The sequence below is a fragment of the Amphiprion ocellaris genome, chromosome 5, assembly GCF_022539595.1.
Source record: "Amphiprion ocellaris isolate individual 3 ecotype Okinawa chromosome 5, ASM2253959v1, whole genome shotgun sequence".
Classification (NCBI taxonomy): Eukaryota; Metazoa; Chordata; class Actinopteri; family Pomacentridae; genus Amphiprion; species Amphiprion ocellaris.
Window position 1 is genome coordinate 18,970,857 of NC_072770.1, and position 24,827 is coordinate 18,995,683.

General features: G+C 38.3%; 1 protein-coding gene across 1 annotated transcript in view; it reads left to right on the forward strand.

Annotated features, from left to right (window-relative positions):
* The first annotated feature begins 1,281 nt into the window (after positions 1-1,281).
* Positions 1,282-24,827, forward strand: part of suclg2 (succinate-CoA ligase GDP-forming subunit beta) — a 98,826-nt gene continuing 75,280 nt past the window's right edge. The window contains exons 1-2 of the mRNA XM_055010910.1: positions 1,282-1,420; positions 21,613-21,754. Of these exons, the coding sequence (XP_054866885.1) occupies positions 1,304-1,420; positions 21,613-21,754 (259 nt within the window). The 5' untranslated portion in view covers positions 1,282-1,303. The remainder of the gene's footprint in view (positions 1,421-21,612; positions 21,755-24,827) is intronic.

Below are 24,827 nucleotides of genomic sequence, written 5' to 3' on the forward strand. Positions count from 1 at the left end.
AGGGACCAGTGGTTGTCCTTGTGAGACGGGTTTTGAAAACCATCCGGGACCCTGTATCCCCCACCAGCTCCACCTTAGTGACACTCGGCAGTCTGCTCTGTGGGCTGATGTTTGGGTGTGTGGGGTGACTGTCCAGTGATACTCAGTCCAGGCAGCCACGTGGAACGTTACCCTCATTATGATGTGGCAGCGTCACCCTGGTTATTGTCTGGGTTTCACTTGATTTCTTTATTTAATGTGAATCATGCGGGAAGAAGATTATATTTATTTCTGTTTTTCTGTAAATGTATTCATTTGTGTTTTTTTTCATTTCTATGTCAATGTTACCTTGCAAAGTATTGTGGATGAATTAAAATGTATTTAATTTAAGCCTGCTTTCTGTTGGCCTTTGTTATGTCAATAAAATGATCAATAATTGATATCAACTGACATAAAATAATAACGGTACTAACTTTGAGGTATATATCGCTTAGCCCTACACAGTAAAAATAAACAAACCTTGAATAATGTACTGTTCAAAAAATTTTAAAGACAGCAAAAATAACAGCAAATACCTGTAAAATAAGTATATTCTTAGCATTATGGACATTATGTACAGTTTTGCCTTTTTAAAAATGCTCAACAGGTAAATTAATCAGTTTTTTTTCCAATGACTTTATGGCATTTTAGTTGTAATTTAACAGAACAGGGAAATTTATGAACTGACAGTAAGGACAAATCATTTTCCAATCCTTACTATAGATATTTTTTCTTTCAAATAATGGTGTATATTTGTAAAATAATATTATAATACTTACTAAATACAGTAAAATGGTGTATTTTTATTGTTCAACATTGCAGAAGAACGAAAAAAACATTTCTGAGTTTAATGAATGAATTCAAAACCCCTGTCTGTGATTTTACCCAGTCCTAAATGTAAATTGACAAAACAGGGGAAATCTGTAAAATAACAGTAAACTGTTCACAGAATTACAGCATAAATTGTTAAAATACGTACTCACATTGTGATATGTAGTAAAATGTATGTACTTTAATAACACAGCTGAATTTCACAAGTTTTTGAGATAAAATTTGCAATGTCTGTGGGATTTAAAACATGCGGAATTTTCTCATTAGATTAAAGAACTTGAAACTTCAACCTCTGGCTCTTTACTTGTCTCCTCAGTCTGTTCATGCGTAATAAACATGCACATGACAGTCTGGACTGTGGACCGTCTGTACAAGTGAATGGACTCTGTCTGAAGCTCCGCCCATCTCCGTCTGTTGACCAATGAACGGCTCCTTGTTCGCGCACACATGCCTCATGCGTCATGTGCCTTTGGTCTTGCGTGTCAACATGGCGGCATCCATGGCATCCCAGGCTGCAGCAAGAGGACTGAGGACGGCTACCTCAAAACACATACTTCTGGACAAACTCAAGGTAGCGTTGCGGCTTGTGTTACCGAAGACACGCTCCTGTCACGGCACGGCTCTGTTTTTGTTCTTTTTCGTCCGCTGTCATCGCCTCAGGGAGCAGTTAGCCTAGCTTCCCGTGCTAGCAGGTTAGCATGTGTGAGCACACACAGGTTTGACAGATGAAAGTTGAACAGTGTGACAGTCCACTGGTGATGCAACCAGGCTCTCTTTACCGCAACCTTCAAGACCTCTAGTAAGTGTAATCACTCGTGCCATGTAATTAGTGCGGTTCTTTGAAAATACAGTTATTTTACAGGAGCTTTTCCGAATAAAACTTAACTAATAGCACTAATGTTGTTTGCCACACTTTAAACATGATAACCTTGTGCATATCAGAGGCGTTGTTGGGGTCTTTACATTGGAATCTTATCCCAGCCTAGCAAACTTAACTTGACAATTGCACCACTTTTTCTTTTTCAGTGTCAAAGTGAAAGACACTGAGTTCAAGGCAAAGCAGTAAGATCATTTCACTTTCAGCTCATGCTTACCCCATGTTGCACATTACTGTGACAGTGAGTCCAGCCTAGTTAGAGCAGTAGTTCTGAAATGGAGTGCCTGGAATTAGTCTTATTTGTAAATATTTACATTGCTATAATCATTAAAGTAGTGTCTTGAAAATACTTCTTTTCATAAATTGTATTTTAGGGGACTGAGCATTTAAATAGTGCAGGAATGACTGCATCATATAATCTTCAAGGGCATTAATGCATGATCGGAACGGCAGATCCATAGATCAGGGGCCCTTTTTGTGTTCTTGCTTTTGTGAAAAAAAACAAATAATAATAATAATAATAATAATAATAATAATAATAATAATAATAATAATAATAATAAAGAATTTACCTGAGATGGTGGAACATTTCAGAATCAGCAGCAACTATGTGATAACAAAACAGGGATTTGACTTTTCTTTGCTCTCAAAGAATTTACATAAAAAACACATGCATTTAAACATGTGCAGCAGATTAAATTAATTAAAATAAGTGTTTACCTACTATGTACAGCTATAGATATGTCTAAGAGCATGTTTAAAAGTGAACCAAAGGCTTAGTGTAAATTGTGCAGATTCTAGTGATATAGGAATAAATACAGTTATTAACAATACATAACCTACATACATTAGGTAGGTTGAAAATAGTGCAACAGAGCAAGAAGCACTGTTGTTGGAACTGAAGCATGAATGAATATGTATTATATGTAGTGGTTCAGGGGTTAAGTTTAATGTTCAGTCCCAACGACACCACTGTCATGCCAATTTTAAATGAGCAATTTTTAAGTAAGTCAAAACAATATGCTGTAAGAATTTTCCCCCAAATCTTTGATATTTTATGTATTTAGACTTAATTCTTACACAGTGGACTGTCAGCACTTGGTTCATCATTAACAGCGCATACATGTCCACAGCTTGAAAAACACTAATCCAAGGACATAAACTGTGCCTGAACACTGCCCTCAGGACATAGCTCAAAGTTTCTGATTGCAGTCCTATTTTAGATAAGACCACAGTTAAAAAGTTAACTCTCACACTTTGATCTCCCAATATCTGTCTTGAAGCTGCAAACGGCTCACAGAATTCATCTGGTTAGGTTAGTCTATGTACACAATGGCCAATGATTACAGTTACATCTTTATTCGTTTAGCAAACAAAGCATTTGGCCTAATGAGCACAAGCAGAATTAAACAAATGCTTCCAAAGCCCCAAAAAGGAGTCGGAAATAAATCTCCCTGCTTTGTATTGACTAACAAACAAATGCAGGCTTACAGAGAAGAAAGCACAGTTTTGTTTTTGTAATAAATTTTAAAGCTTGAGAACTGCCAGATGAATAAATCAGCCTACTCTGCTGTGCAGTGTCTCAGTGTGATATTTTTCTCCCCAGTTAATCTCTGAAATCTGATGTTTATTCTAACTGTGCCTGCATAAGTACGTATACTGGAATGGCAAGGCAGAGACCTGTTGATGCTATAAACACAGATCCAGCCAAGTAGGCACCATGTGTTTGGCACTGTGTTAACAGTGCAGTTGGACTTTTGTTATCTCATGTTATATTTACTTTTCCATTTCTACTTTTGGCGTGTTGCCCTAATAGATTTTGGTACTGATAGCTTTTTCTCTTGACATTTAGAGCAGATTTTATACAGAGTGGAATGGGGTGTTGTTGATAGTTATTGTGCCTGGAGCAAAATGGATTGCATTAAACACATGACTGAAAATGTGTTCTGCTGTGGCTGCTAAATTCAAACATTTTTCATTTTTATTTTACAGACCAGCTTGGTATATCCATCGTAATGAGGCTAGAGTAGATATGGTGATGAGCTGCAGCTCAGAACTCTGCTAGATTATTGATTAGTTTATCAATGATTTCTGACCCTTAGCGTTTCAAATTTTAGTGTGAAAATATCCAGAAAGTAACTGCAAAATAAGTTCCTTCCAGGAATAGTGTTTCACTTGCAATAATTAATCATTTTTAAGAAAAATGCCCTAAAAAAGTCCTAATTTTTTGTATTTTATATTTATTTTGTCATAAACTTTAATGTTATAACTTGTTTTAACCTGTTTGGATTCTCATTCTGACTTTGCCTTGCGTTTCACAAACTGATAGCTTTTTGCACTTTGGTCAACTCTGGTTGTTTTTAAATGTGCTATGTAAATAAGCTTGATTTGATTTGATTTTCACAAACACTGTTTTCACTTAATAATAACCATAGAAAATGTCCAAGCAATTTTACAAAATAACACAATGGCAAGGATCATGTGGCTCTGACTTTGTAAAGCGCTAAAGTGGATGAAGCAGAAAAGTTTTAGCCATGTTTTTCAGTTTTCTCGTGTGTGTGTATGTGTGGTGGAACAAATACACTACTGTTTTGATCCATCCAGGTGTCTACATGTGCCACGTACTTGCTCACATTACTGTCAGGCTATATGCCTTTAAGTGCAAGGCAAAGCTTATTTTTACACAGACATGCACAGAGCACCGGAGCTGCATGCTGTTCATGCTACGTCTTCAGTGTAGACATGCAGTCGTAGGGTTAGGCTGCTTTATAGCTCAACTGAAACATATTGGGGATGTGTATTGTTAAGTATGTCAAAAATCAAGGAAGGCAAGGAGTACCTCAAACTTGGTTATTTGCCTGAACAGTTTCCATCCAATGAGTGAAATTTCCAGATTGACACTGTTAACACCTTAAATAAGAGTGACTCTTTAGAACAAAGGAGGAGACACTCAATAAACCTTGGTTTCTAGCTTTGCTACAACATCACAGTTGCTGTTTTTTCAATCAGTACTTGGCACAGATGCAAGATATTTTAACTGAAGTCTCAAAATGAATTACTCTCAAAAACCTTTTCCTCATATTTACTGACATTCCTCAGAAATGCTGTTCAGACTGTGTATGATTGTTGAAGCTGCTTCTAAAGGCAAGTGTTGGCCCTTTTGGCAGCTGAGAGGCTGGTAAATACTGTTAAGTATTTTTTTTTTTTTTTTAGATGTGGCAGTTGAGAAATAAGATTAAAATTAAATAGATACTAAAACACAAACTGGGTTATACTGAATTTAGCCAAAGCTCCCATGTAGTTACAAAAATAGCCTATTATAGCTGGAGTGAATGAAAAAACTAATTTAAAAAAGAAAAAATTACTTATCCAGAAATAAGCATGATGCTAGGCAGAATTTTGGTATCTGTCCTGATACTGCTTTCTCCTTTTCAGATATAAGACATTTTCTGTCTTTGCTTGTATCATGTTCATGCATCATCTGCCATAGTGTGGCAGTGTATAAAAAGGATGTTGTTTTACTCTGTGGTGGCATAGCCTAATAAAGTATACTCTTGGAAAAACTTCTAATCTCACGTTCACTGGCTCCTCCACCGGCTTGTCTTCCACTTCTTCCCCTTGTCTCCCTTTCCCTCTCTCTTGGGCCAGGTGATAAGAGTAATGATCAGGGATTCTCTCTGGTCTGCAGCGCCGTATCAGAGCCTGTACTGATTGACAGTCAGGTATCGCTACAATTGAATCAAATCAGCTTTGACAGTACGTCGGCTAAGCTGTGGAATTCAATTTGTGATGATTTGCAACAATGCAGAGGACATCACAATATTCAGATGGTTACACTCCTAAAGGGGGACTGGGATGTTGTCTTCTTACTCTGTCTCTCTCTCTCTGTCTCTCTCTCATAAATCAAATCTCCTGAATTCTTGTCTGCACAGTGAGATAATCCTCAGGCTGTTTTTCACTGTCGCTGCACAGTGGTGAATTTGTAAACGTTTGCTAAGTTTTTATTTTTTTTTTAAGGTGTTTGTGCTTAGTAATAACCCAACGGTGTTGAGGCCCAGCATGGTTTGAAGGAGTGTACTGGGAAGAAAGGTGGCTCAATGAGACTCAGTCCTGAATATTTTACAGAGGGGGGTGGAGAGCCCTCTGCTTGCAATGACTTCTTTTGCTGGAACTTCAAACGACGGGAGGCTTCCCCATCTGTCTCAGCAAGAACACATTTACATTTCCTTCCCGCAAGGGATACTGGAGGACGAAGTTAGCTCTAACTGGATTTGAATATCGCTCACCAAGGTTAATAGCCATTTCTGTAGCTGGTGAGGTGCTTAGGCTTTTTCAATAATTTAGAAGGGCTGCAGTCATTAGGAAATGTTGCCAGCTTCTGAAATGGGGAATGCAATGACTGAATGCACTCCTGTCAGCTCAACTTCTGTTGTTGTTCCGCTGTGGATAATGAGGGAGAAGTGGGAGTGATGTTGAGAGTTAGTTGAGAAAATTACGTCAGTGATTGCTGACAGCTGTAATTCATTAAAAAAAGTGCAGTATGTTCAAGATTATGTTCAGCTTATCCATCATCTTTCAAATTAGACCTTCAAACATATTGTAAATGTGATTTAGATTTCAAAATTGAGTTTTCATGGGCCTGGGGTCAGTCTCTGTGAACTTTGTGCAAGTCATGGGGATGTGACTCGCCCTCATCAAAGCAAGAACACTTTGACATGGTCCATCTTGCTACTGGATCCAGTGGTGGCAGTATTACTGTGTGAGTGAAAACATGGTGTGTAAGAGCAAAATGGCAGCAGCCACTTGTCATAAAGCTGCCACTGGAGATGCTAATTTGAAAGTCCCCAGACTTCTGCTAGCTGTACTCCACTTATACAACCCCAGACATTTTGTGTAGATGTGAAAATTGTGTTTATCATAGACATGGACGCCACAATAATTGTTTAAGTGGTAAAAACATATTAAATTAGCCTTATTTTACTTCTTTTATTGATGCAACTTAACCCAAACAATAATTGTTAACATAAGTGAATCACTATTGAAGCAGGAGTGGATTGCTATTACTGTAAAAGCAGTTCTTGAGTTGTGACTTCAGGTTGATGCCTGTGGCCAAGTTCCTATCTACAGTATATATTTGTATATATATGGAGCTGAACTTGAACTGAACACAGTTGTGCATCCTTGTATTACCTTCTTCTTTACTTACTGTTATCTTCCCTTTCGACTTGACACCTTTGAATATGACTCTGTACACCCTCCTCTTATTAACTATGCTAATTACTGAAATCCCTATCAGTAGAGACACAACAGTCAGGTTTTTCCTTTCTTAAGCCTGTCTGCAGGAGATTAGACCTGCCCTGCCTAAAGACCTGCCAATGATGCAAATCTCACTGATCTAAATCCAAGCCATGCTCTACTGCTCCTGCCTCTATCTCTGCTGTGCTGTTCTATCCCCAGCTCTGTAACAGGCACATGTCATTTCACTCTTCATTCTGAAATGGTCTGGGTACGACCTTTGCTTTTAAGAGGCAAGGACATACATAGAAAGCTACAACCTGGTATTGGTAGTAATGAGAGCAACAAGCTCATATTTTCTGCCACACACCGGGCTTTATATAATTTGGCCTTTTTTTCTCTTATAGCTGGATGGCTGTCATGATTTTTTAATTCGGGCAAAAAATTGCCAAAGCTTTACGAGATATGCAGAGAAGTCTCCCAGACACCATTCTGTGGCAGCTTCATGAAATCTAACTGTTTACATGCAGTTGATTAACCTGTAGTGTTATTTTTGTAGGGACAAATAATTATACTTTTCTTAAACCAAATGGCAACGTTTTAGCAGTGTTACATGCCATCTTCTTTTCATCCAAATCTATGGTGGGATTGCCAAAGCTGAAGCTAGAGAGGAACTTCTGCCATCGACACTCAAGCACTTTATTAATTAGAAGTGAACAGGCTTTCCGAATTAACCCACTAATGCTTCATGAGGCATGAGACTGCTACATAGCTGGCTTTAAATGGAAAGATGCCTGTGATTCACTCTGGCATGTTTATGAACAAACTCTGCATCTTTGCCTCATCCATTTCTTTCACTGTGTGTCACCTCTATCACAGCTTACGGCACAGTGTGTAATTGGGAAACATTCTGTATTTGAGTTGCTGTAAAGTAGTGATGTGCCACCTCATTAGTAGAAAAACATTCCACTGCAATCAGTACAGCAATTCTGATCATCTCTCTGAGGACCGCTCTCTGATTCAGCCTGTGCTCATGGAAGTGGACACTGTAAAGTTCCCCTTTAAATTCTTTGCGGCTGGCTAGCTAAATGGATGGGGAAAAGGACCGAGTTCATAACCTGAATGGGAACAAATCAATTACTTAGAATTGGTGAACTGGCAATCTGTTAATTTCTTAAACATTTAATAATGCCCCTTAAGGAGCATTTTGGTTAATTAACTCTGCAGCCATTTGTTGTCACTAATTGGGCAGTGTCATTTCAAAGGGTTAGGGTCTGGCCATGGAAAGTAATGAGGATTTTAACCTCACCAGACATCTGGGAATAGTGCTTCATAATATGTGATATTCAGTGCCTCTGGAAGCTTTCCTCTGACTGTGGCGAGCAATTTAAAAGAAAGTGCACAGCTTTGCACAGGTGAGAGTTAAGGCTTTTGTTTTTGGCAGGAAAAAATGCAGCTGTTAAGACTGCAGAACTGATATGTAAATGTGGTAAATGATGTGTCTTTTATTCTATCTTTTGTTTATTTTCTTTCTTCTTTTTCTTTTTAATACTCCCTTATGTAAAAAGCATAGTTGTCACACTGAAGGCTCATTGTTTACTTGAAATGTAAGCAACACTTAACAGTTTCCATTTAAATAACAAACAAAATATAAAACAACAGTTGAATTTTTCAGCATTTTTCAGCATTGCAGCCATCCGAGGAGCTCTGTGAGCTTGTTCTGAGGAACAGCAGAGCTTTGAACTAAATGCTTGTCTGAATTCTAACATTCTCTCAAAGACAGTTCTTCTTACATACTGTTAAAAGCTATAATGCTTACCATGTTCTCTGTTGTAGGTAGGTATAATGGCTTGCGCAAATTTGCCCAGAACACAAAGTGTAGCTGAGGCTGATGAGAAAACTGCTAAGGAAATTGATCAGAAACCAAGTTACTGGACAGCTTAAAGATTTGACTTGATGAAATGTCAAAGGATCATCAACTCATCCTGAAGGCAACATGTAGTGTGTACCTAATTTAATGACAATCAATCCAATAGCTGCCAACTTATTTAGACTCAAAACCATAAACTGAAACCTCATGTTCAAGTTTTAAGACCTCATCATCTTGAACCCATGAATGTATGTTCTGAAATTTTACTAGATCTTCTGTCAATCTGTCCCAACATTTCAATTCAAAACAAAGTATTGACTGGCATTGCCATCTGTAGAGTCTCACTACTAGCGTGGCCTCAGTTGCCTTCACTAACTGTGAAGACGACCTACATCTTTTAAGTTTGCTCAAAGGTGTGTTTTTTTCAGACAATTGAGAAAAAGATTCAATAAGGCAGCTCTTCATAGATTTTGACCGTCTGGGAATACTCTGCAGTCTTTCAAAAGGCAGTCATTAGGAGGACATTTATAGTCCTAAAATGATCTCAAAAGCCCTTTTGAAACACCCAAGACTGGACTCTGTAAACGTCTCTTTAGTTCTTAAAAAGAATGTCATGTGGGCCGCATCAATACAGATTTGCAATGTCCTCATGAATATTCCTACTTAAAATTGTACCTCATTCTCTGAAGTGGTGAGACACCAATAGCCTTTCTTCATTTTTGCATCAATCCAGGATTGACGTGTTGAATTTTCCCCTAATGGAGCCACACTGTGTCCGACCGTTAAGACTTCTTAATGATGATAGCCTCTTTGTAAGTGGGATGGTGTCTTGTGCTCAGTGTACATTCTCACTCAGTACCTCTCTTTATGGCCTTAATGCAGCTTTTCATGGTGCATATAAAAGCTTTATCTGTATTCATAATGTATATACTGTTAGAATGAAAACTCCATAAGGTAATTTTTTACTTTTTATTGACTTGTGAAAGGGTGTGAGGGATGAAGGCACTTGTTAAGGTGTCCTATAAGGTATTGATTTGCTCATAAAGCAGCATTCACTTTGCATGTGTGTGTGTGTGTCTTCCATTTCATCAGTCAGAGCAATCTTTTCAAGATATCTGCTTCATCACTAGCAGGGCACTGGCAACTATAGGTTCTCATACTGCTCTTGTTGCTGTCCAATAAAATCCAAAAATAACAAGCAAAAATAAAATCATGCCTCTCAAACTCAGTGGTGGGTTTTGTGGAGGGATTAATAAGGATTTGATCACTAAATAAATTAATAATTTTATTATATTGATATTATACATCTTAAATGTATTAGTAATTAGTTACTGTTGGCATTTCTGAATTTTATGCCATTACTAAAAGAAAGCTGAGTTGTTTAAACCACAGTGCTGAAGTCCCTGGTTAGATAAATTCTCTGTGTTGATTGATCATGTTTCCTTAGTGTTACCAACTGCCAGGGAACAATCACATCTTCACTCACTGCTGGCTGGATCTTGTCTGGCTTTGCTTCCAAGACTAATGCCTTTTTTGACCTCTTGTGTCAACCCTTTGAATTTTTGAGTGACAGATTGACGAGCAGCGCAGCATTGACTCGCTGCTGTTTATGGGCCTGATCAGAGGTGATTGCCTGCTTTGTAACCTTCCCCTGTAAATTAAGGCTTATGGCTCTAATAAATTTCCAAGGGAGCCAGAGCTACCCTGTCAGTTGGTGACTTTCTGACATTGTTCCACTCTCTCATAGTGATAAAGACAACTGCTTTAAATTAGCCCTAGGATATTGACTCCTTAAGTTTAACAGAAGGGCAAACGACAAAGTAGTGGTATGTCTTGAAATGACTTTGCAAAATGCCAAGATCAGACATCCCCTCACTGTGATGACACTTCTCACAACTAGTTTGGTTTGACATTGTGCATTGTGCTCTCAACCAAACATGAGGCTGCGCAATTTTGTGCCTCTTAGGAGGAAGAGAAGTCCTGATGTTGCATGATGGTGTGCTGAATACCATATGGTCCAGCCAGAGAAGTGTTTGGGGAGTAGTGCTGCATATACCAAGATTTTGTCCTTCAGTGCCACTCGTGGATCGGTACAGCTGCGACAAGGACTTGGCAATCTGATGCATCTGCTGCCATAGCACTGTCTGTCCTCTCTGTGTCTTTGTGTGAGGGCACAATCACTCTGAGTGCTCTGTGAAGAGAGCGGCTGCATGGCGTCATAGTTTATTCAGTACATTTCAGCCTTCCAAATTTTTTATTTTTTTTTTACTTGCACATGTCAACAGAGTTTAGTGTTAGGAAATACATTTGTGAGTTGTTTTTAGGTTTGTTCAACTATTTGTCATTTATAATCTTTGCAATTATCTGTACAATTTATTTTTTTAATCTGTCTTGTTGGTATGAGTCATTTTTAATGTCAGTTGTGTTGAATATTTTTTTTATAGCTAATTCACAGAGGACCACGTAAACATCGGAACTTTTAATTTTCGTCTAACTTTGGAGATCACCTCAACACTTTACTAGCACTCTTGCCACGGCTACATTAGGTGTTTTAAAAGCTCCATTATACGCAAAGACACAAATAAAAACACAACGCAGGCCTTTAAATGTCAGCTTTGCATGAATATAAAATGTTTTTATGTATCCTTTAGGGACCTTTTCTTCTGCAAAACCAAATGTGAAAAGTCTTTTTAAAATGCAGTTTTGCCTCATATTGCAAAATATATTCATAAAATATTAATAATTGTCACTGGAATATTTGACTAATTTCATTTAATATTTGTATATGTTGATCTCAAAGGTCTTTGTGACTTATAGTACAGTAAGTGTAGCGACAGGGATGTTATTTTAAACCATCAATCAAATGCCAGTCCATCAAATTAAAATTATTTGTACATGTTCTATTGACTGTTTAAATGCTTTATTTGTCAAATGCTGTCTGCAGTTCATCAGAACTAATTTCCCATGTTTGGTTTTCATAGACATATTGACATTCTGACAAGTCTTCACTTTACTGCAGGTGTTCTCAAAATTAGAACCTTTGTTCAAAACAATAGTCAAATGCACCATCAAGATCTGGCTGATATTAGGACGGTTGTTTCTGACTTTAAATTAAAAACCCTTTGCCAAGAACAAACATAAGTTAGTATCCACCTCAGCTACAGTGTATAGCTGTGACATTTTGTGATCACTTGCTGAATGTCAAGACTCTTGCTGCAAGCCTGCTGAAAGCAAAATTTTCTCTTGGAATCAGGGCTTCCTCAATATAACTAACCTTCTTGTTTTTCCAGTATCTGTTTTGTAGTAAAGTTTTTTTTTTCTGCGCTTTTGTATCAAAAGCGAAATGCAGCTGGAAAAGTGCCAAGGAGACAATGGGCTATTATTACAGTGGTATTGCATTAATACTGTATGATCTCATGGTTATGGAAGGAGACAGCTCTGACAGTTGATTCATAAAGCATGATCGCTACTGAGCTCATTTTTTTGTGATTTTCGGCATGTTCAATAGTATTAGTGTCACTAAGGAATTTTTTCAATATTTATTTACAAAATGAACAAAACATGTCTGTTAAATCTGCTTTCTATGTTCATCCTCTTTATCCCTATATATATATATATATATATATATATATATATATATATATATATAAAGAATAGTATTGTTTATGATTGTCTCAGCTCCACCTCTCTCTCTTTCTGCGTCCCACTTCTCTTGACTTGGATGCATTCATAAGAAGGATCTTGAGTGCGTTTGTGTGTCGAGGAGTTTGCTGAGAATACTTTATCCCATCTCGGGCCCATGGCTTACAACTTTATTTGTTCCAATGTCTCTTCTCCACATCACATGTGTGCCTATTCTTGTCTTCTTTGTGTGTGTGCATTAAGAATAAGTAGAGCAGTAGTTAGGTTGAAGGACTGGGTAGGATTCTCTCTAGAGGGCTGCTGATGATAATTACTGTAGAGAGAGCGTCTCATGGGACTACAGGCCAGCTGCCTGCTTGCCTGCCTGCCTCACTGCCATACTGTCATCTACCACTTACTGTTCTCTTCCAGGAAGACGTGCAGCACTCGGATTATTCCTCTCCTGTCAAGACCTCTGCAGTATCATGACTGTCCTATCTGATGGCATTAAGAATGACTAGAAGTGACTCAAATAATAACTGTGTGGATGATTAGGCTGAAGAGGAACTTAAAGTAGTGATGTCGTCAGGAGGAGTGACCTCTGTGATGTATCCATTCTTTAGGTGTCAGATTGGTCTGTATCATAATTCTTTAGGTACAGAGTTGCACAATATGAGAAGAATTTTGTAACACTGTAAATTCCCCATTTGAAACTTCTCTTTTAGTCTTATCCTCTTAGTGTATTCTTACTCCTCCACTCTGAAATATGCACTTCTCTTTGATGATTTCACCGTAGGTTATAGCTAAGAAGATTAGTCGATTAATTAAAGCAAAAATCTAAGCATCAATTTATTCTACATTCTCATCATGTAAAGATGTACCTTTGTAAGCCTTACAGCATTTTATTGTAACTTGATATCTTCAGCATTTGGGCTGTAGCTCAAGCAAACTATTTGACTGTGAAGTTGTAATGTAAAATTTTCTCTGTGATGATGTTTTACCAACCAGACAAATAACTTAGTAATTAAGAAAATTAATGCTGGATTGTTTGTCGGTGTCAGTAACAGTTGCAGCCCCATTACAGGTTCATATTATGGGCTGTTTTATTTCATTTTTGCTTCTGATAAGTCCAATTTTGGTTGTAGCTCTAGTGTGACAAATGGCCCTGATTATTATTGTACAATGAGACTCAGCCAGCGTCGCTCTGAAAATGAAGCCAGTCAAATGTGCAAATTCGAGCTATTGAAAATGCAATGTTTCATCATTGCAATACACAACAATATAATTGACAGTTTTCACTAATCCTGACCAAGAGTCTGAAAGTAGATTGATGGAAGCTGCTCTATTGTGAGGTTTTTACAACCTCAGATCATGTTAGATTTCAAAAAAACTGAATTTGAAGCGCTGTCATAAGATTTTTTTTCTTATCAAAAAGCTCAGTGGGAATCAAAGTTTACTTCTTCACTTAGATTTCTCTGTACACAGGCCTGTCTGTTTTTTTAAATCACAGAACCACATATTTTGTTTTTAGGGTGTTTTATAAAGTGGGCAGTAGAGAGTTGACCAGAAATTGTGGAAACAAGTCAAGGAGAAGCAAAGATTTAAACATTGTGATCATAGTATATTGTATGTACCTGAACCACTAATCTACTACAATGCCCCGAATCCATAGATTCTCCAGCACAGTTGTGTCCCGTCTAAGAATATTTTAAGTAAGATTCCTTGTATTTAGATCTACAGTGTGTTTCATTGTTGTGAAAATTAACTTTCCGAACCCCAAGCAGTTTGTTCACACTTTTACTGTCTGCTCATTTGAGTCTTGCACCTTGATGGGAACAACACAAAAGTAGCTAGAAGCAGAGAAAACTCAAAAATGTCTTCTGTGCAAAATTACACAGGTTTTATGTTCTAAATTGAAGTCAGAAATGAAAAACAAAATTTGAATTTCTTTGATTACTTTTTAAAAAAAAATGGAATCAACATGTACAACATTTTTCAAGTGCCTCCTGGTGTTTTCAGTACTAAAAAAACAATTGTGAGACCATGTACTATGAATATGTTATTGTTTATTAGTCAAATGTTCAAATGGTAAATTTAGAATACAGAAATTTTGATGAAATAACACAATTTTAGGTTAGATTTGGTTTTTTGCCAACAAAACAGTTCGCTAGAGGTGAGTTGTTTTAGGGCCATTATGAAGAAAAAAAAATCCAACAGTTCTGTTTTTACAGTTGTTTGATGAATGGTGTCACTTTGGTTCATTTTATTTATTTATTTATTTTTAAGACAGCATGCCTTTCAAACCCACAGGTGGGTTTCAGGAACGAGAGGGTTAAGATCTGTTTTTAATGAGAATGAATCTTAACAAATGCCTTCCAATATATGCAAATTGTGCCTTTTTTTCCTTTTCACTTTTTTCCTCTGATGTTGAGCCAAATGTGCCAGCATGCTTGTTGTATTACAGCATTCCTTGTGTGTTCTAGGATAAATTTCACAGCTGCATCAATATCAAGCCACACTTCACACACACGCACGGCATAATCTTTTAAATCTCCAGCATCATTCAGCAGTTACAGGCCAAAGTTCACAAAATTACACAGACATAAAATTCATCATTTATGAATATCAGTTTTTTTATTATCGTGGTCATCCATATTTATTTTTGCTTTCAGTCTGCTAACGTGACCTGCATGCTCATAAACAAAGAAAACAGTGTGTCAATTTAGAAAATGCTATTTTATACACTGAACATTTAAAAAAAAAAAAAAAAAAAAGACAAAACAATTACATGCCTTGAATATGCTAACTAAAAATATTAATTCTGTGGAGTCATCCTGGCGTATTAAAATCATCAAGTAAAAAGAAATGCAATTTGTTTCTAATTAGATTTTTCTCTTGAATCTTCAGTGCATTCACATTCTTTTATACCTGCTACGGTAGTGTGGCAGTATGGTTTGATTTAATCAGTTAGTTTTAGAGCTTAGTTGTGCACAACATTAAAACAAAGCAATAATAACAACAACTGTAATAGTAGTGGTCTTTATATTTTATAAATGTTAATTACCTGCTAATTGTTACTCCATATCTATGTAGCTACGCTGTTAAACCGGCTATAGATTACAGATGACGGCAAGAAACAAATGAACGTTGTGACTTGAAGCTACACTGGCTGCACTGGTCTTAAACAGATTTGCAGGCTGAATAATATGTGTAATGAAAAGGTACTTAACAATCAGGCAGCATTTTTTAAAAAAAGTTGTCAGTTCCAGCTTTTCTTTAATTTGCCTTTCTGTTTTTGCTGTAAAGTACTATGCAAATATGCTAACCAAAGTGCTGTTTAAATCAAGTTTATTATTATAACACAATGGTTATGCACACGTATGGAAGAAGTTAGAAAGAAAATATCAACATTAGCTGACAGTTGTATAGTAAAAATACTTTAGGTTTATTGTTATTTGATTTTGTAAGAGCCCATCTTTGATACCGGGTGTCTGTTGGTTTGGTAGATAGTAATATGTGCCCTAGGTTCCTCTACATTCCCTGGTGTTTTGCCCAAGGTAACTGTCAGTGCCTAGAGGGATACCTCAAGCCCCACCTGACTTCTTTAGTCAGCAGCAGTGGTTATTTTGGGAAGTCTGCGTAGTGTCTTTATGCTTGCTCCATTTTTCTTTGGGTGACAGAAGAGCTATAATACTTGAAATGTTGGTTTGAGGTTCCTAGTTGACTTGTTTGAGAAGGCAAATAGCACATTTACATGATTGCTGATTTTGTCTCTGCAAATGTGTGCGCATTTAGCAGAAATTATTTGTTAAAGACTTGTCTTTTCCTTTCAGGCGATGGCAGTGGCTTTCAGGTCACATTTTTGTTATCCACCAAAGGTTTTAGGACTCTCCCATGTTATTGAACCTGTGCACTTGAGAAATGTTCCCATTACTAAGAGGCAGTGGAGGTTTTCTGTGTCCTCAACTTTACTTGGACTATCCTGTACTGGTGGGCACAGTTTCTCTGCAGTGGATATTGTGTGATCACAAGTTCCAGACCTTAATGTACCTTTGAGAATCTAATTTTAACTCTGTGTTTGGATCACATTAATATTCCAATCAATGTTCTTAATAATTAATGAGTAAAGTTTATAATGCATACATTAAGAGCTGCATATTGAGTAATCTGATTTGCTAAAAATTACTTTGCAACAATTTTGATAATCGGATAATAATTTTAGTCATAAAACACAGAAAGCTGAATACTTCTTGATTTTCAACTGTGGGTCAGACGGTAAAAGTCAAATCTTCAGTAGCAGGTAAAGATGCCAATTTAATCTGGAAAATCATATTAGATATTCACTATTTAATATCATTTTATTGACAAACTACTAAATATAACAGGCAGCTTAACTGATAATCAGAATAGAGCCAAGTTGCTGCCCTGCATGAATTCATGGTGCCAGAGCCTGCAACTAATGGGGCTTTATGCTGCTAATGTTATTTTGGACTCTGTAAAAGTGAAGCCATAAGTAGAAATGATAAACTGATAATACTTTAGGGCTTCAGAGTCTGACCCCAAATCTGTCTAGTGCGACTAAATATTTTCGTTGGTCACACTCGTGCGGCTGACATTTAGCAATTTTATCCGTTTCTGGGTGCACTGTCTGAGTAGATAAAATCTTTCGGTTTTAACTTAGGCTTCTCTTGCATTAGAACATAGTATTTCACATCTCTTTTCAAACTGATTTTTGGCTATATATCTGCCTGAGCTTCTGCGTTGTAGTAGCTGCATGGGGACTAGAGGCTTCTCTTTGCACAGCTGCCAGCTAGCATCTATTGATGCATGTGAAGCATTTAGGGGACACATTGTAGCTTCAGCTAGACTTTGTAAGTCTGTTCTTACACACCGGTCACGCCGTGCCGTCCAACACCACAAGTAAATTTGATACAACCGCCTATATGATGTATTGCATTTATTGCAAAGGGTGTGGCCAGAGCATGGCGGGGAACAGGGCTTTTGCTGTCTGAGCATCAACATTGCAAATTGATTTGAAATGTTGAAAAGTTCAATGTCTCCAAGAAACTTATCCTGTGTTGTGATAGATGCATACACAGACCTGCATTAGTGGATTTTAGATTCAGTGTCCAGAGTGCCACTGCTGATGTAGCCATCAGTGTGTTACAGGCCCCCAGCATTTTCACTCTTTGCAGTGCAAGCCAGACCATCCTGTGTTGTGGTTTTGATCACTGAAGTGAAAGTTCAGTGTGTCTGGTTAATATGTTTTGGTATCATCTGATGGTGTTTCCTCTTTAAACAACATTTAACTTGGTCTTGTGACAGGCCCTCATTTGCCATTTTCTTCAAAGCCTAAAATAGACCAAAAGACTGACAGATGGAAACATGCATCCAGGCAGCAGAGCTGATCATCCTAAGGCAAACAGTTGGATGGCAAGGAAAGTGGATGTTTTAAGAGAGAAGGCCCTGCAGGTGCCTGACAGCAGTCAAATGAGTCCACAAAACAGAGGAAAATTGTTTTGCAGCTTGGCTTGTTAAGGCTGTGTGAATGTGTTCCGCTAAAGTGGACATGTAGGAATGAGTGACAGGCAGAAAAAGAGTGAATCCTTAAAGCCATACACAACTGCCAAGTTTTGGTCGATGAGACCCAGACAGATCCATTTTGTCCAAATTAACTTTCTACTTTTTCTATTTTCTGTCTGTTGTTTACATTGATATACAGATTTATATGTACTTCTGCAGTTAATTTTTTGGCCTGCCTTTGAACTCCTCAATGCTGCTGCAAAAAAAGTCTCATCATCAGTATTCACTGTTATACGGTGCTCTGGGACTTGCATGAGTCCACATATACACATGCAAGCTGCAATAACGGAAACATAGGAATTGTATAGTATTACAGACAAGACTGCAGAAGTGACCTGCAGATGCCCCTCATTATTGTATTCAGTTATGCAAAAGAAGAGGCCAGTATATATATATCAACGTGTACTGTTCTTCAAGAAAACAACCCATTTTCCCGCTAATGAAGTCTCCCGACAGGCTCTCACGAGAGTTGGAATGGAGAAAACATGCTAATATAGTGTTCTGTGGCACAGGGAGGGTTGGTTTTGGCGTGAATTGTGGATGCGGTTTTGTTTTCACTTGAGGCCCATTGATGACTGCGCTTGCTTCTGGAATATAAAGGTTTGGCTGTTGACTATTTAAGGGACCATGTCAAGCTCATTATCCTTTAATCACTAATAACCATTAAGGGCTAGTCTGCATTGCATTTCACTCCTTCCCTCACTAAATGGTTGAAAGATGCTGAACAAATACTCTCCATTCCAATGCTCCCAGCCTTCTGTTCTTATTCTTTCCCCCTCGTGAATGATGGAGTGACTGACGTCTTTAAAATGCACAGAGTGGTCTTGTGACGCCCCACGCACCACTGAATCAAATTGCTGCCTTAAAATGTGATCTCAACACAACATCCATTCGTATACACACATGCAAGAAAACAACTTTGGTTTTGACGGTCTGTTTTTGGTTCCTTCTGTATTATTTTTTTCTCAATTGGCTCCTCTGGCTGTATTGCTCTTGACTTCCTATATTCTTCATTCATTGTGTGACAGATTTTGATTATGATATGCTTGTACACATGCAAACATGTTTATATGTTTCCTATTCACACATGCAAACATTTTAGCATAATCTGGAGATGTCTGAATATTTTTACATGAATTATAATGCATGAAAACACAGCTTTGACGCTTTATTCTCAATAGACGCAGGACAAAATTGCTGTTCTTTAAATAATTTGTTCAAGGGAAACACTTCAATTCAGGATAATTTTTTTTAAAAACTACTCTTTATTGATTTTTTTTCAGTTTGTAGATTACACAATCAATATATGAAATAATTCCAGAATAACCCACATGCCTCCCCAGCTCCCCAACAGACTCCCCAAACATCCCTTCCACTCTCTGGAGGCATAGTGGCAGCTTTTTCTTCTCTCATAAGCACACTGCAACTTTTATGATGACAAAATGAGAGACATGGCTGCCAGTACAAGTCCTCTTGCTGACAATCAATGGATTGTCCACAAAGCAGACGCACAAAGCCAAATATGGCATTATTTCGCTTACAGCGTCCAGTCGGGGTGAGACCACAGACACCAGAGAGCCTGTCTGTAAAACATATTTTAAACCTACAGATGGAGAGCCAAAGTCCACCAACTTAACAAAGCATCTCTCCAGCAGACTTCCTGACTCAAATCAAAGCATTCAGAGAGCGACAGGTTTGTGAATGTGATTGTGTAGTTACATTGAGGCCATGCTCTCAAATGTGAGTCAGATGAGTGTGATTTATTATGTAATTTCTAAGAGAATATGTTTAACCGTCTGAGTTTGAGGAGACAGTTTTGGTAACAAATGTTTAATTTGATCTTATATTTTTGCTAACTTACCATTTTGACAAATATCCATACTTCACACTGGTAACCTTAACTTTACCACAGCGTGCAGGCTGCTAAGCAAGTCGATCAACAGCACCAGTTATAATGATCAGCTTAATTCCTGCAGAAACAGTGACAATGGGTGACTAAAATGTTTTGCTGTGCATTTTAGCATTAGTATTGGCATATTTAAGCAGGTATCATGTCAAAGTCATGATTCTGGTATTGTGCAGTACGATATTCAACTCTAATATTTTAATCTTTAGAAGAAACAAATACAAAACATTATTATTATATCAGAGAAGCAAGCCTTTGTCTTGAAGAGCATTTCAGAAAATGTGTAATACCAACTGTAAGCATTAGAATTTATAACTTTGTCGAAAATAACACAATGTCTTCTTGCCTGCTGGCTTTGGTGAGTCCTAGAAAAGACCTTATTGAAGCCCGTTTCTTGCTCTGAGCTTTTGACCATATAGGTAAAACTTCAGCACTATCCTACTTGAATTGTAAGAAGTTTATGGATGTCCCAGTCTTAAAATCTAAAATCCACCAGTAGGTTGTGTTTTTGTCAGTCTGTTTAGAAGACTGCAGATTTAGTTCAAGGTGTAACGCACGGCTTGATGCTGTTTCCACATTTTAGGCTGGGTGTTGCCCCACGCAGAAATGTATTTTTCACACTGTCAAGCACAGAACTGTACCGGACCACCTGGGTGCTTCTTTTAAAAACGGGTCATTGTTGTAAAGAGCTGAATATCGATAATGCTGACTTAAGCACAGTGGGTGCGATGTAGCATTTGATTTTGCTGTATTGATTTTTTGACAATGTAGTCTGAACAATATTCTGGTAGCAGTCAATAATGGTGGTATATGCAACGTACTTTACATTAAATTATTCACAGTATCACAAGGTGTCTTCAGCCTCTGCATTATAGTGTGTGTATTTGCCCCTTTTGTTCATGCAGGTGCCCTCAAATACCAAATGTCTTGTGTAGCTCAAACAGATATAACCGTGGTTACCAGCGCAGGTCAGTTTAACTTAAGTTAGTCAACATAACAAATCACAGCGCAATCTTTTATCATCACGTTAGTTTAATCTTCACTGGGTAAGAAAATGCACACACTGAAGCATCATTTACATGCTGAACCGTAATTTAGCTCACAATCCTTGTTTTCCCTTTATTTTAATGGCTTTTCTCTTCTAATGACTCCCTCAAGACCTTTCCTGTGAAAACATTTGCATGCCCATATGCGTGCTTACAAACACACACCTATGCACATAGTAGTGTGTGCCGATGCGGAGGGGTTCTAACTCTAACACAGCCTGTGCTTCTCCGTCACATTAAAAAGCCAATTTCTTTTTAATAGCAACAACAGCTGGAGCTGACAGGGCCGGTGTCTGCTGATGGAGCAAACAGCTCCTGAGCTGTCCTGCAGCTTAGGCCCGGCTGCCTGCCTCATTACAGGCAAAAGAGAGAGTAAGATGGTTGGAGGGGGGGAAACAAAGAGAGAAAAGAAGTAGAGGATGTAGCCTGTACACTGCAAGACATGCTTTGTTGTTGTATAATGTAAAAAAAAAAAATGCAGGGAGTGCAGAGGCTTGTGGAGATGTTGAGCTGAAGAGGAGAAATTGTTATCATTAGCCACGATGGATGCCTTGGAAGTGGATACCTTATCGCACTGTGATAACCATCTTTCACTCTCTCACTGCTACTTCGCTCTTTTCTCCAGTGCACCTGGTCGAGTCCCAGGAGATGGCTGAATCTACAAGAGTACCAGAGCAAGAAGCTGATGCAAGAGAGTGGCGTGGCCGTCCAACGCTTCTATGTGGCCGACACAGCTTCTGAGGCCCTGGAAGCTGCAAAGAGACTCAGTGAGTAGAGGACACAAGTGGTCCAAGTATGTCCAAAGGAGCAGCTTTTCTTAATAGAACTTCAATCTTATAGTACAGGTTTTCAGATATCCAAAATAAGTTACCGATGCTGAAATCAGACCTTTCATTATTTCTTTTCTTCATGGACCTGTTTGAGGAAAATCTGTTTTTTGTGCTGATTTGTTGTCTTTGAATCCTTTATTCATGTAACATAACAAGACATATTCTGCAACACCAGCCTTTGAGGATCTTGCCAATGTAGGATATAATAAAGCTGGCAAATGTATGACTTAAAGGAAGAAATATCTGTTCAGAGATTTAAGTGAATAAACCCAGACATAGTATTCTATGCTGATTTGGGGTGCTTTACAGTTTCCAACTTCTAATGCAAAGTCAGTGCTTCAGGCACATTTGGGCCAAAACCCAACGGGGATTAAGGTTCCATTTTCAGCTGTGTGTCGACGAGAGTTGATGTGATATTTGCTATGTGACAGGTAAATTGATGAGTGTGTGTTCTAGGGGTCTGTTTCAGGCTCAGTAGCATCACTTTTACTTCTAACTATTTTACATAATTTGTCGCTTAAACACATGGGTACATCAATCTTGCAGAAGTGCAGAAGTATTCTTTTTTTTTTTTTGCATAGATTTAGTACCTGCTCTTTGGTATATTGCATTTGCAGTTCTGTTGTAACTACAGATGTACTGAGAGATACGCTAATGCTTTGTTACTTTGCTGTTGATAATGACTTAGTTTTATGGTAGATGTAATTGTACTGCTACCCACAGTAAAAACTTAACAGTCCTATTTGTGCTGCCCGACTCTCTGGCCCAGCTACAGAATGTGCAAATGGCTGTGGTTAATAAGGGTTGAAGTTTTATCAAGTTTAATCGTGTCTTTATGCCGTTTGCTTGTGTGTGGGAGCCTGTGTTTTTTGAGCTTAGTGATTGTGCCTGCTCTGTTTTTCATCACTGCTCTCATCCGCGCTAATTTGTTTCACAACCTCTCGTAGTGAGTTTCTCACACTATGCACGTTTTTTGTTTTTGTTTTTTTTTGTTTTGTTTGTTTTAATATATGTATTTTTGTTCCTTGGTTACAATTTGGATTATTGCCCCCACACACTTGCACAAAGCCATGTAAGGAAGTGACTGAAGCTCTAATTCTGCACTTGTAGTACAAATCTGCACAAACACATTGCACTCGCATGAACAAAGATGGTTTAACACACATTTGTATGCACCCACCCATAGCTTTCTCTTTTGTCCCCCATCTCTCCTGTTCTGCTTTCTTTCCACATACCAAACTGTCCAAAACATACATTTTATCTTTCCACCCTCAGCTTTATATTTTATTTAGTGCCCTCTCCAACTACAGTTGCGGCTTTCTGATAGTACATCCAGGATGGTTGTCAAATAGTAAGGTGCCACTCTTACTGCTGTCGTTGGGATCAACTGCCTGGGGCACAGCTTTCAGTGGCCGTGGTTATGATGCAGACAAAGATAAACTGAATAGGAGGAAGACTATATATATATTTCTATGACAGAGCTATATTACTTGGTAGGGGATGAAACGGAAAACTCAGAAAAGGGGAGCTAAAAGGGAACAGACAGTTTAATAAAATCCAGGCCAGACTTGAGCTGATTTACATATGATTCAAGATATGCAGTGCTTTGTCAGTTGCTAACAAGCCAGATAGCTTAGGTCCATATTTATGACATAGTTATGGACCTGCATTGAAGTGGCACCACTAAAATTTGCATGCTGTATTACTGTAAAATCTACTTTATACAAATGGTTACTCAAAGTGATTTATTGTTGCGGTCTGTCAACTGCGGTAGAGCTAATTTCTTTTCTAAAATATCTTTGTCGGTTTCTTCAGCCAGTGTTTCAAGCTTAGTAGCAGAGGACTTGGACTTTGATTCGCGCGCCATTGCTTTCCAGAAATAGACGTGTTAAATAGCTCAGCATCAGGTCTTAATTAGCTGCAGCGCATTCAAATTAACGCTTCTGTGGTTGTGACCGCTCATGTCATGAGTGTTAGTAAATTCCCAGCTGAACTGAAAACATGCGCCAACGCAAATTTTGTCAGTAATTTGCGGTCAGCTTAGTAAATCAACTCCTCGGTTCCTGCAGGGTACTTCAGAGCTGCTTTGTCTTCTCGTCTTTGAGCGCTGAGCTTTGGTTGGTGTCCTTGTGTGTGTCTCTCACACTTTTTTGCGTCCTGTGACGACTGCTGGCTCACTAAAAAAGCATGCGAGTGAGCATCTACAGACGCTCCATTTCTTCAGATACATACTGTGCCTGTGAATGGCTTTCTCTTGGGGCATGTTAGGTCATGCATAAATGTGATAGAGAGTGAAGGAAAGAGGGAGATTAATAACCCCTTTGGTTAAGATCTGTTGAGCTGATATACAAGCTGAGACTGCCAAGATCCGACTCCCAGCGGCTGAGGGGAGGGGAGGGGAGGGCAGGGCAGGGTATGGAGCCAACCCTGGATGGAGCGCTATTTCAGGGCTTTTCACTGTAGAGGAGATGTGGTGTGGCTCTGTACAGGAGATATGGATGGCTGAGGTATCTGAGCTGAACGGGAGCGACCTAAATGGATTTCTGCTTGGTGCTGATATCCAACTGTGAACCCCTGGTTCCCTGTACACACAATAGAATGAACTAGTCAAGCATGGAAGCACAGACACAGATGAATGACATTCATAGGGTAAAGCTTGCCTATATGAGCACGCAAACACACAAACACTCACACATGCACACCAACCAGCATTCTCCTCTCTGCTACACTCACTTAAGCATGAAGTGGTTAAGTTGACAGTTCAATCGCAGCTATGGTATATAAAACCACCTCTCACTCCTCTCATCTACTGTAGAGTGGTCCAACTCTCCCAAAGTGGACACAGATTGATTTGTTCTATTATCGCTGAGGACAAATAGCTTAAAATCTTTCTCCTTTTCTATCAAAACATAAAACACATATCCGACATGGACCACTGATTCCCTTTAACTTGAATGACAACTCTTAGGAGAGAGTTTGCATTGCAGCAGATGGGTGATTCGCAACCGCC